This window comes from Hydra viridissima, unplaced genomic scaffold (genome assembly GCF_058129835.1).
Source record: "Hydra viridissima isolate aposymbiotic clone 2 unplaced genomic scaffold, HvirCarnegie_v1 scaffold_14, whole genome shotgun sequence".
Taxonomy (NCBI): Eukaryota; Metazoa; Cnidaria; class Hydrozoa; order Anthoathecata; family Hydridae; genus Hydra; species Hydra viridissima.
Genome location: NW_028324313.1, coordinates 4,187,501 through 4,200,195, shown reverse-complemented (window position 1 = coordinate 4,200,195; position 12,695 = coordinate 4,187,501). Strand labels below are relative to the sequence as shown.

The window sequence follows — 12,695 nt, the reverse complement described above, 5'->3', positions numbered from 1 at the left end:
GTTATATAATTTATGTACCTTTTAGTTCTTAACTACCCAATGCTGTGTGCTAGAAGGTTAATAACACAACAGCATGGTAGGCAGCTGATTTTATTTTTAAGATAAAATGTTTTTTAGGCATTAGTTAATCAGATAGGCACTAAAAAATTATAAATGCTGCATGAACTATTAGCTGAGCACTGTGATTACACACAACTCAGAGGTTCCTTCTAGAGTTATTATATATGTATATATATATATATATATATATATATATATATATATATATATATATATATATATATATATATATATATCATATCATATAAAAATATTTTTGATTGGTTTTTGAATATGATAAGTTTTGTTAGTTATTTCCTAAGCTTTTTTCCAGTTATTTTGGCAGTTTGTTTTTTACCCAGGTGATAAAGATATATTTTTGCATAGTTTTCTGAAACAAGTTTAATCAGTGCAAATAAATGGTTATTAGTTATAACTGAGTCAAACATATGAGAAGTTTGTTCATTAAATATTTTTGAGTAATCAACTGATCTCAAAACAGCACTAGAAATGGCATTTTGAATTCCTAATTCATTTGGAAGGTTGACATTTATTGAGGCAAGCAACCTTAGGAAACATCTTTCAGTTTCTTCGCATATGATAACAACACTTTTGGTTGGTTTAATTAAACCTCTGTCTTTGAATTTTAAAAAACTGGTTTGTTTGAAATGATAAGAAAGTACTAATGCATTCTGACATTTTATGCAGATAGTTTATTGTAAATTTATGTATCATACATTTTTTGATAAGATACATAATGTTGATGTTTGATAACATACAAAATAAATGTTATCAAAAAGTTCTTTTTATAAGTCATTTTGAATAACAACTCAAAAACAATTGACTCAATCATTGAGAGCTGGAATATTACAAAGAATATGTAAGATAATATTTTGTATTTAAAGTTCTCATTAAATACTATATCCATCAATTACATTTATGTATAAAATAATCCTAGAAGGAACCCCTGAGTTGTGTGTACTCACAGCACTCAGCTAATAGTTCATGCAGCATGTACATATCTGGTATCTTGCTACAAAAATTGAAAATATAACATTTTTCAAAATTGAAAGTAGACACCACTGCCGCTTACCATACAGTTATGTTATCAACCTTCTAGCACACTGCATTGGGTAACTAAGAACTAAAAGGTACATAAATTATGCATAAATATTATTTAATCGTAAATTGCACTTAAAAAATATATCGAATATTTTGTACCTTAACATATAAATAATTTCTTTAATTGTCTGATTTTTTTAGATATCATTTCATTTCTTTAAAATTTTTTAAACTTTATTCCATAGTCTAGTTTTTCTTTCAAAACTGTTTAATTATTTTCTTTCATATTTCTGTAAAAAGCCTTATAAAATGTAAATCTGTCACCGCTAAGAGCTCCGATCGCCGCCATCTTGGGAGGCCAATTTTGTCTTCAAATTTTTTTGAAAAAGACAATTGAATCACCAGTTCCGCATCTTCTAAATAGGTTGAATCTATTATTCTAAATTTTAGAATGTGGGTTGTATCGACGCCAGATGATGCTTTTTCTCATCCGATGATTTAGATTAATGGGTTTTTACACTAATTCTAAATTTACCGAAATGAGCGCGGGGTCTGGAACTAAATTTCACTAAAAAAAATTTTTTTCAACAATTGATAGGAAAACAGTTAATCGAATACGTTTTTGAACTTTGTATTCAGATCAATTTATGTAATGTATTCTTATTGAAACTAATATTTCCCAATCATTATGTTATAAAATTCTCTTTAACTGTTGCAGTTCCAAGTAAGTATACTGCTTAGCTACACTCTTTGCTCTATATACTTAAAATGCTTTTTATTTTTTGTTTTGTTTACAATACTATGATGATTTAAGAACAGTTTTACATTTAGTTTTTAAATTATGAAAGTAAAATTTTTCTTCAATGGTAATTGTATTTTTTATAATTTGGTGAGATTCTATTTATGATGCCTTGATCTTGTTTTTGTTAATGTTCACTTTTAACTTGCCTTATTATCTAGTAGTCTTAAAGTTGAGGTTTGGGTTAGGTTTGAAGATAAGGTAGGATTAAATCAGCAGGATAGTGTAAAAGTTAGGCTGACTGACACATTTAGAGAAGTAAAAGGCTGAAGCTTTTGACAAGTTTCCATGTATTTTTCACAAACCTCCTAGCACTTTCTCTGTGATCTCCAACATAAAAAAGGTATGACTGCTCATTGACAAACTCTCCAGTGCTGACAGAACAATATTAATCTGAGTATTAAGCTTCTTATTCTTCAGATCTTTAGTTTCTAGAGCATCATATGACTTCTTTAGCATCTTGGTCTTGACTCTGTTTCCATTTCCATGTCCTTAAGAGCAAAAATTACTAGCTGAGGAATTCTTTTTTTTTAGGGAAACAAACTCTTTCAATTCATATACTATCTCTAGCTGAAAAGTAATCAGTTGGAATCCTCTTCTACTTCTGCTGGACTTAAGCTGGAGGCAAGTTCTGTCTGGTTGTCACTTCCTGATAACTCTAGTTCTACCCATATGGTCACCCTCTTGTTTCTTCCTCTTTTTTTTCTGCGTTGTTGCTTGTGCCATTTTCTTTAGCTTCTCCCTTCCAAAAGCAAACATTTTCTCAAAATCTTTGGTTACTTTTTGTCTCTCCTTAGGCATTATTTCAGGAATTTTACATTTTCCCTCTTGGCCTCATTATCCCTGTCTGTTTCACTTTTGATAAAGTCAAAGATATTTATCTTGTGAATGGAAAACAGGACACAGCTCTCCATCAAAAAATGTTTCATCTTCTTGTAGCAGCTAAGGTAGATCCAGAGTTTTAAGCATTTTTAGGGTGTAGTAATTATTGACCATCTTGATGCTCTGTTCAGTGACAATTAACGTGCTGTCAAATACAGCCTGTAATAAATTTTATGTATTTATGTATACACTTAAATATACTTATTTAACAAATACTAAAATTAGATTTTTAATCTTATGTACCTGATGTTTTTGTTCAGATTGAGCCAGTAATATCTCTTAAGTAATTCACTATCAGTGGGAAGCATGTTGGGAACAAAGCTCTTCAAAGGGAACCATAGTAAGTAGAACTGTCTCATCTTCTCTGTGGCTTTTATTGAATCCCCTATATCTGTTTCTTGTGGGTTAATCTGATATTTAATCTTTGGAGAGAATTTCTTAAAATAGAACTTTATTATTTAAAAAATCTTTAAGTTAAATCTTTAGTTAAGTACCTTATAAATTGTGTGAAGCTGAACACATTTCCTTTCAAAATTTTAAATTGTGATTTGTTTTGTTTGGTTGTTTTTTGTTTTTTTTAATTATTTAAACTTATTTGTAACAAAAATAAAATGAACTACCGCATTTACTTTATTCTATATGGTTAGTTGTTGATAGAAATAGAAGCTTGACAACAGAAGAACTAGTTATAATTATTTTATGTAATGATTTATTTATATAATTATAAATTTATTTATTAAAGGGTGTAGTTAATAGATTTATAATTATGTAATACATAGTTATAAATTTATCAATCACACCTGATTTTTACAAGACGTTTCTGCACAAAAAACTTTTTAATGAGAATTGTACATGGTGTTTCATAAATTTTGTACATGCTTTTGGTTTTAAAATGCTCCTAATTACCAAATATATTTATTTAAAATCTATACATATATAAAGTTTAATTATTAATTTAAATATATAAAAAAAACCATGGCTTCATGACTTTCGAAATTTCAACTTGCTAAGCAATATTACTTGTTCAGATGCGAGACACTTCATGATGAATGGTATTACAAACCATCATTTGTTCTTATCAGGCCTACTCTAATCAGCACAAACTGATACTCTGTCCAATTCAAAGAATGGAGTTAAAGTGTGTTGTGGAATAATATTCAAGTGGTCTAATTGGTCCATACTTTGTTGACATTTCAGTCACAGTTGGTATATATCTACAAATGCTTGAAGAGTTTTTATGGCCTCAAGTTAAACAACATGGTATGTACTTTCAACAAGATGGGGCATCTGCCCCTTATTCCTGTCAAGTAAGAAGCTGGCTTGATCAAAAGGTAGACAAGGTTCTTTCTCCTCCAGACTTCTTCCTTTGGGGCTACTTGAAGAATATTGTATATAAGGACAGACCCAATAAAATTGGTGATATTTGTGAGTGGATTGAACAAACGTGTGCAGAGATAAACATAGACATGTGCAGAAGAGCCTGCAAAAAAAGTAGTAGTTCATTTGAACCGCTGCCAACATCTAGATAGTAAGCAAGTACCAGATATATTAAATTTATTAAATAAATTTTACCACTGTTGTATTATAATTATGAGATGAAGTTCACTTAAAGTATATTTATCGGTTAATTTTGTATTTTACTCTGTTATTAAATTTGATTTTTATCAGGACCTTCTCTAATGCTGTATGAATGTTGCATGTTAGTGTAACATCTTGTTAGAAGGATTTTCTGATAGATTGATGTATTAATTAAGTAATAGTTGTATTTTTTTGTCTGTATTCTTTTCTTAAGTGTTTAAGGAAGAATTTAATTTTCATTATGCTACCCAAAATTTATTGACTTCAGCTAAATAATTTGGGATGAAATTGACTTCATATCTTCTGTAGGGGAGAGGAGGGAGCATTGGCACGTTATAACAAGAAATTAAAAAACAAAAAGAATATCAGAAAAAATTGGAGGTTAATAACTTTCGCTATTTTTTAAATGCATTAGCTATGTTTTAATATAATTTATGTTCAGAAATACTAATGGTTAAGTATAATACTTTTGAATTTTCTAAAGATTAAACAGATTTTAAAATGAATAAAATATTTTATAACATAGAAAGAAACATGAAGATAATTTATTTAAATAACAAGTATTTAAACAATTATATTTAAATTGCATAGTGCATAGTTTATACATTAGCAAAGCATTTGAGAATAAGAACCACATTGTAAAAAGTATATTTTACTACACTGTACCAAGTATATATGTAATCTACAAATCAGATATTAAAAATTCTGTACCAATGCTACCCGATTTCAATGTACCAATCCTCACCTTTTACAAATGAGTGCTTCAAAATGAAATATTTGTAATAAAAAATTTTTAATTTTTTAATTTTTTATGAGTTTTAGGTTTAAACTTTAGTTTAAAAAAATTAAAACATTAAAAAACACCCTTAACTTAAAAGTATTGTATTCACCATACACAGTTAAACGTGAAAAAAATTCAACCTGGCGGCAAAATAAACAAAAGGTACATTTACAGGTAACAAATGCTTAAAACCTAACAATATTTTCTGTGAAAGAAATGATTATAAACAACATTTGGTATCTGCATTCAAAAGTTGAAATTGATTTAAAATGGCTGAATATTTGCAAGTCTACCAATGCTCCCTCCTCTTCCCTATTGATTTTGTTCCAAGTTTCCCTTGCAGCATCTTTAAAATCATCTTTTATTCTACATCCAATCTTTGGATACAATATCTATTATATATCTTGAATTGGAAATAGGTTATGATAACACTTATATGTAGTTACTTTCATATTAGAGCTTAAATTTTTTTGGATGTATGTTTTCCGTCTTTATGTTGATGGAAGATGATTATGTTACTGATATTGTTAACCTAATTTCCTCTTCCAAGGTGCCATTTCACCAACGTAAACTCTTCAGTTCACTCTACTATAGTTAATAAAAATAAAAAGTCTATTAGGTATTTTTGGAAAACCTGCGAATAACAATTGCGCAAGTTTCTGTACGAAAGTTGATTTAACCAGTTTATTGTTTTTTAATACAAACATTTTACAAAAGTGCAAAGGTTTTTATAAGAAAAATACCTCCTCTGACATCGTATAATTTTTCTTTTTTTATATTTAGGTGATTAACAAAATACAACTGTAGAAATCGTTGTTAAAAAAATTTGGTGCAAGAAACAACTGAAGCATCAGAAATCCTTTCTCATATATCATCTGAAATATTTTGTTTTTTTAAAGTGGCTCAACAGTTTTCACCAAAACTTGTATTGTTTTTTGTTTCTCAAATATTTTATAACGTTACGATTCAAAGATATATTATGCTTGCTGTATTTTTTTGTTTTCTTTATATCTTTATTAAAATTACCTTACGGGTTTTTTTTAGGCATCAAAAACCCAGCCAAAAAATATAAATAAATAAAAATGAATCTTATTTCAAAAGCATTCCTTATTCTGAATCCGTATAAATCCGTATAAATAATATCGGTTCAGATTCCAATTCGAAAAAATTGCAATCCGATCCGAAAGTATCGAATCGGATTGCAATCCGAAAAAATTTTAACTAATTATTTTCCGATTCATTATTTTCGGATCAAATCAATTCTTAAGTTATTTGAACCGTTTAGCATAGATAATTCGGTGCACAATCCGCAATCCGATAAACAGTTACGAATCGGCGGTCTCTAGTTTTTTTTTCTTTTAAATTTTCTAATGAGCTAAAATTAATCAGCTGATGTATTCGAGTACTTTTATTGCTTGAGGGTAACGGGAGCCACAATAACGAACAACGCAGCGCTTCAATTAAATTAGATGGTGGTTAGGAAAAGTGCCATTAAATTAAACTTGCGGTGGTTGGGAAAAGTGCCGCGCGTTGTGTGTCGTGTTGATCCAGCTTAAGCTGCTTAGCTTAAATCTGCAGTTAGCTCAAACTTAGGTTTTTCAATTTTTTCCTTGTTTTCTGTAAAGAGGTGAAATCAGCGACCAGGTTTTTCATTAATATTTAATTAATAATTGATAATAGGATATGTGGTGACTACAATCTTTGCTTAAAATCCTATTTTTGCTGCATTTCATCGTTTAATTGGTGTATCGGTTTCGTTCTCATTCTTTTCAAGAACATTTTCCAAATCATTCCTAAAATAGATTGTTTATTTTGATATGGTTTCTATTATTTATGGTTTTCTTCCGAGAACAAAGTATAAGAAAAGAAGATAAACATGTTGTATAACTGAATCGCTAACTGCAGAAAGGTTACAAGTCCACAAATCCGGATTTTACAAGAAAGACAAAAAACTATTTTGACACTTTATTTTCAAACTTAGGTTTTTCAATTTTTTCCTAGCTATTCAACGGTAAGTGCGTAAGGTAAATACATAATTTTTTTAATGTATTTTGTTTTAAGTGTAGAACATTTTTTTAAAACATGGACACGATCCCTTTCTGCAGTTAGTAGTTCTATTACAGAAGCTATTTAAAAGAATGACTGAAAGAGAATATCAATTTAAAATGCAATTAAAATTTCACATTACTTAGAAATTAATGTACAGTTTTAATTGCACTTTAAATTGATATTCTCTTTAATCTGTATTGAAAAAATCTTTACATGAAGAAACCATCCTACAGTTCCTACAGTTAAAGCGCAAAAAAAAAGAAATTAACGTGTTTTGGTTCTTCTAAGTTTGTATTCAAGAAACATAATGAAATGCATGTTGAACTTATCTTATGGCAGCAATGTATTGAGCGAATTTGATATAGCGATGTAATTTGCGCAGCATAAAGAAAATTAGTGATTTATTATAAAAAAATTCGAAATTTATAATGAAACAAAAAGGTGTTAATACCAACCAGTTTATACTTAATGAAGACATACAGGCTAATTGAGTGTAAACGAATTATTTTGTTCGTAACTATTAGTATTGATAGTTGATTGCTTTTAAAGATGGTTTATTTCCTTTCCTTTTTCTATTCCTTTAAACTTTATACACGTTTTTTTTTTTTTTTTTTTATAAGAAACTAAGCAAATGAACTAGCATTAAAAAGTTTCTTACTTTAAGGATACTTTTTTACAACTCTGGTACTAAAAGTTAGGGTTAGAATTTCTTAAGTATCAAAAGACAGAAAAAGTACATAAAATGCAGTTTGAAAACATGTTAACAACTAAGATAAAATGTTTTACAGTCTAAAATTATTTGAATTCTATTAATATCATTCAATGTAATATAATCCTCAGGTCCCTGAACAGAACACAAACTAGGAAATAATCCTCGTACTCTTAATGAAATAAGTTTCTTGTCGAAAAGTAACTTAGTACTAATTTGACCAAATAAACTTTATAAAAATCTTGTGACCAAATCTAATACAAAGTTATTGCTTTTTAAAGGTACGTGAGAGGGCTAGGTTGAACTCGGATAAGTGATTTAACCGTTATAACCTTCATTCGTAATCTTTCATGGCATCGGCAACTGACAATTAATTAGCAATTAAAAAAAAAAAAAGTTAAGATGAATTTAGTAACGTTGGTTAAGTAACGTAGAAATAATTTAAGGTAAAACCCATCAAACAATTAATACCTATTGTAAAAATTTGCATAAATTGTAAATGACCTAAGGCATGGCTAACAAGAGGCCAGAAAAATATGCAAAAATGGATGATGAGGTAAAGGTTATTTTAACTCAACATTATGAATCAGGTATGACATCTACCTTAATGAAAGACAAAGTCAAAGCAGCAGCTGCTGAAACAAACCTTCCAATAGAAAAAGTAAAGGTAAATAATGTTTTTTCCAGTTGAAAACATTTAACAAAACATTTAACAAAAAACATTTAACAATAAACTAAAGTTTTTCACACCATATTATATCTCGCATCATGTAATGTATTTTTAATAGAAATGGATTGGTAATCAAAATGCCAAAGTAGGGAAAAAGAGGAAACAGCCTGAGAATGTTTCCTGCGAAGAAGAATATAGTTACAAAAAAAAGGCTGGAGACAGACGGCTTACTGCACAGAATATGTTTTACAGCCAATTGTCTAGAGAAGGTAATATTTTAATTTATTGTGTATAGTTTGTGATGGCTTACTGTTTCTAAATTACTTTTCACTATAACTACCGACTTAATCTACAATTTCACAAATATTGTTTACTAAGGTAGGTTAAACGGTCTTGGCAATTCTATGAGAAACACATTGGTTTCCAATGAATGGAAAAAGTTGAGCCCATCAAAGAGAGAAAGATGCGAAGAAGAAGCGAAACGAATTAACGAAGTCGACGTCAGAAGTATGTCAGAAAGTGAAAAAAAACATCTGTTAAAGAAGCACAAAAAGAGACTTCTAAATGAAGTTAGTTTTATCTTCAATTGGTTTTTCTTATTTTTGAAAAATTTAAAGTTTTTGTAGTTAAAGTTTATAATCATTAATAGATTTTAAAGCTATTGTTTACATTAGAATTTTCTTTTTTATTTAGATAACTGTTCTTGAACAACTTGGCGTTGAAAGTGCTAACATATTAGTTGATGAGAACAATGAGATTTCTTATTATGGGTCTAAACGAGGGATAGAATGCCTAAACAGCAACATCAAAATTGATATTGAGATTAGGAAGTTCTTTGGTAAGTTTTATAAAAATTAACGAAGTCATTTTATTCTAATATCGCAAATTTCATCAGCCTTCTTATTAGTTTTTTTCTTTTATATCATGTTAGAGATTAAAGAAAAGGAGCCATCCTATTCTTATCAAGATTTGCAGGATCTGTTCAACAAATCGTATGGTATAGTAAAATTGTTTATTTTTAAGATATTATACATCGACTTTGTGGTATATAATTCATCAAATTTGATTTAGAAGTAAATTTTTGTGAACGTGCCACAATTCTAACTAAACTTTACCTTGCTTTCAGCTAAAGCAATCAATTGCAAAACTGCAAAGGTTCCTTATTTAAAAGGGAACTTTATTATTCAAGGGATCCCAGAGGATATTGAGTGGAGAAAAAAAGATGGCAGCATTAAAAAGCCGTGCGATTACGGAAAGAAACAAATAAATAAAATCATGAAGATAAAAGAACAAATAACTTTTGTTATTAATGAAAAATGACATATTATTTATTGTTAAAGGAAGTTTTACATGGACTTAATGAGGCTCAAAAGAAATTTTACATTTTAAAAGCATTACTAGAGTATTATAAGTTATACACAAATATTTACATATTGAACAATAAAAAACAATAATTACTCTCTAATAATTAGTACAAAAGTTATAATCTGATTCAGAGTCAGAAGATTCTGAGTTAGAAAGTTCCAGCGACTCTTCACTATCAGATTGGTTAGACTCGCTAGGTAAAATAACGTTAGTATTGATGCTGCCAAGATATTCACACTGTGGAGCACTAAGAGCAATGGGGAGCTTGATACCAAATTTCTCATACACATTTTTATCAGTGTCAATTTCATGTTCCACTTGCATTAATTTGTTTTTTAATAATGCCGATAAACCCTTAGAATAATTGTCAATGTTAAATGATAGTACTTCACACTTTTGCGTAAGTACAGAAAGTAATTCTAATTTTGAATCCAAAAGACTTTGACACTCAGTTTGAAGCAAAGACCGTTCTTCTTCACATCGCAATAAAAGTTCTTTTAATTCAATAATACGACTTTTTATATCAAAAGAGATTTGTTGTGATAGCGTTCTAGTTGCGAATTTATAAAATATTTTGGAGTTTGGATCCTTTACACTTTCAAAAGTTAATGGTTCCAGAGCAAGGTCAACATGCTCTTTAATAAGAGACAACTGTGCATTATACTTTGATAACTCTATCTTCATTTTTTTTGTTTGCTGGTTAACACGCTGTGCCAGTCGAATAGCTTGCTTCTGTCCAACTACATGACAAAGCAAATAAAAATGCATAAAAAATGATTTACTAAGTGAAAAGTTAGTTTTTCGTATAATTAGTTTTAGGTAAAACCAATCGTAGATCATTTTTACAACTTCATTAAGTTATCTAAACCTCTAATGTGTTTTAAAACTAAACTTTGTAAATAATTACTAAAAAAATATTACCAGAGTATCTGTCTTTTAACATCAACTTGAGGTGGCGTTCCATTGACAATGAATGCAGCTTCATGAGAATAGAATCTCTTCTTTCTTCTTCAACAACTTTAACTCCTAATATAAAAGTGGGATTTGAGTTTTTCCATCTTTCCTTGACATTATTTTTTCTTTCAATTTTTGAAAGTCTCTCATCCAACCTAAAAATACCAATAACTTGATTATTCACTCTGCAGAAACTGAAATAAAACAAAACTAAGTTTTAGTAAAAAAGACCAAAAAAAAGTCCTTAATCATCACATTATCTTAAACCTTAAGTAACCTTATACCTGCATGCTTTAGTAATCAGATCTCTATGATTTTTTCCATTTAACTGTGATGATGCAATTGAGTTTCTACAAAAAAAAGGGAATTTTGGGAAATTATAATTTTTTGGGAGATTATTGTTAAATTAGGGAGGATTATTCTTTACATGTATTTAAAGAAAAAAAAAACACATTACACTGTACACTTCAAAAAAATTTTATAAAATGTTATTAAATTTATTTAAAAGTATCTTCATTGAAATTAAAAGAAATGAAGCATAATCATGTTTTTTAACCATTTAAATCACAAATATTGTCATGAAAAATACAACTTTAAAAATATTTTTAAACAGTTTTACATTAAAACTCAACAAATGACTAACTACCACCTCAACTGAAAGTGATCCCATAACAGACGAGCATAGTCAACTTCCCAGGAAGACGTTGTGTAACATGATACTAAAGATATATCTTATATTATACACGTATATATTAAAAAATTATTTGACTTCATAAAAAAAAACTTTAATAAAAATTTAAGGTACCTTTTTTTGCCTCTAAAAGTTCAATCTGCTCTCTTTTCCATTCCTCTACAAGTGAATCAGTAACAAAAATTTCGGCTGTCAAGAGAAAAAATGTTATGTATAAATTTATGATTCAGCCAACCACTCTTTTTGCATCCAACCTAACTCATTTCTATGATAATTAGATAGGTGTTGATTTCTATAGTACATATAAAAATTAATTTAATTGTTCAAATCAACAAAATAATTTAAAATAAAACTTACATGGTAGTTTCCCAGTCAGTTCTTGCAGTTCTGCTAAAGATTTTTCTTTTAAAATTTTTGTCTTTTTTAAGTTACATTCCAAATACCTGCCTGAAAGAAAAAGCTATTGTGAAAAAAAAAAACATTTACTGATCATTAATAGAGATTTTTTTTATACAAAGCCAATCTTAAAAAAAAAAAAAAAAAAAAAAAAAAAAAAAAAAGCATAAACAATACCTTGATTTCGACTCACTCTTTGTGCATAATGTAATAAAGCTTCTGTTAGTAAATCAGTTCTTCTGCTGGCAGTCATTTCTTTTGTCATGTAACAAAACTTTCTTAAATATGACCACATTCTCTCTATACCTTCTCCATCTGTTAAACCAAATCCCTTAACACGCCGAGGAGAATAGGTCATCTGAACATTGAAGGAAAACCTTCATTACTCTGTTATTAGTATTTCAACAACAAAATTTTATATTTTTTTTCATGGTTTAAAAAAGACCAATAAATGCTATTATAATTGAAATTATAACTACCTGACATTTAGAGATATGAACATATGCATGAAAAATGGGTATACCAAATTGAACTTTGTCTAAACAACTGCCAAGGTTGTAACAGTTATTATTCTAAAATTTGAAAAGACTAACCTATATAACATTTATATTAATACATTACACCATTAAATATATTTGGGAATTCTCTTGGTACATCCAGTAAATGATATTATAAAATACAAAAAAAGGAGTTTTCTTTTATACTAATTAAATATTTCAT

At 28.6% G+C, this 12,695-nt stretch overlaps 2 protein-coding genes and 1 long non-coding RNA gene across 4 annotated transcripts in view; 2 read left to right on the top strand and 1 right to left on the bottom strand.

Annotated features, from left to right (window-relative positions):
• Positions 1 to 1,686: 1,686 nt before the first annotated feature.
• On the top strand, positions 1,687 to 6,132 carry LOC149878924 (uncharacterized). The gene is made up of 3 exons (XR_016446942.1): positions 1,687 to 1,825; positions 3,043 to 3,122; positions 5,925 to 6,132. It is a non-coding gene; the product is annotated as an uncharacterized LOC149878924 (long non-coding RNA).
• A 2,250-nt stretch (positions 6,133 to 8,382) lies between these two features.
• LOC149878923 (uncharacterized) lies at positions 8,383 to 10,031 on the top strand. The gene is made up of 6 exons (XM_090071402.1): positions 8,383 to 8,566; positions 8,688 to 8,838; positions 8,948 to 9,138; positions 9,263 to 9,407; positions 9,501 to 9,566; positions 9,696 to 10,031. Exons 1-6 carry the CDS (start codon positions 8,411 to 8,413, stop codon positions 9,887 to 9,889), a joined length of 903 nt encoding a protein of 300 aa, XP_089927528.1. The 5' UTR covers positions 8,383 to 8,410; the 3' UTR covers positions 9,890 to 10,031.
• Positions 9,868 to 12,695, bottom strand: part of LOC145184256 (uncharacterized) — a 6,360-nt gene continuing 3,532 nt past the window's right edge. For both annotated transcript variants that reach the window (XM_090071401.1, XM_090071400.1), the window contains exons 9-16: positions 12,455 to 12,547; positions 12,153 to 12,333; positions 11,937 to 12,026; positions 11,694 to 11,768; positions 11,538 to 11,607; positions 11,173 to 11,238; positions 10,856 to 11,043; positions 9,868 to 10,674 (exon numbers count right to left, since the gene is read on the bottom strand). In XM_090071401.1, the coding sequence (XP_089927527.1) occupies positions 10,031 to 10,674; positions 10,856 to 11,043; positions 11,173 to 11,238; positions 11,538 to 11,607; positions 11,694 to 11,768; positions 11,937 to 12,026; positions 12,153 to 12,333; positions 12,455 to 12,547 (1,407 nt within the window). In that variant the 3' untranslated portion in view covers positions 9,868 to 10,030. The remainder of the gene's footprint in view (positions 10,675 to 10,855; positions 11,044 to 11,172; positions 11,239 to 11,537; positions 11,608 to 11,693; positions 11,769 to 11,936; positions 12,027 to 12,152; positions 12,334 to 12,454; positions 12,548 to 12,695) is intronic.

Excerpts from the sequence above, each read along its gene's own strand:
- LOC149878923 (XM_090071402.1), top strand. The coding sequence starts at position 8,411 with ATGGCTAACAAGAGGCCAGAAAAATATGCAAAAATGGATGATGAGGTA. Across the intron at positions 8,839-8,947 it reads CAGCCAATTGTCTAGAGAAG|GTAGGTTAAACGGTCTTGGC; the intron begins GTAATATTTTAA and ends TTGTTTACTAAG. Across the intron at positions 9,408-9,500 it reads TGAGATTAGGAAGTTCTTTG|AGATTAAAGAAAAGGAGCCA; the intron begins GTAAGTTTTATA and ends ATATCATGTTAG.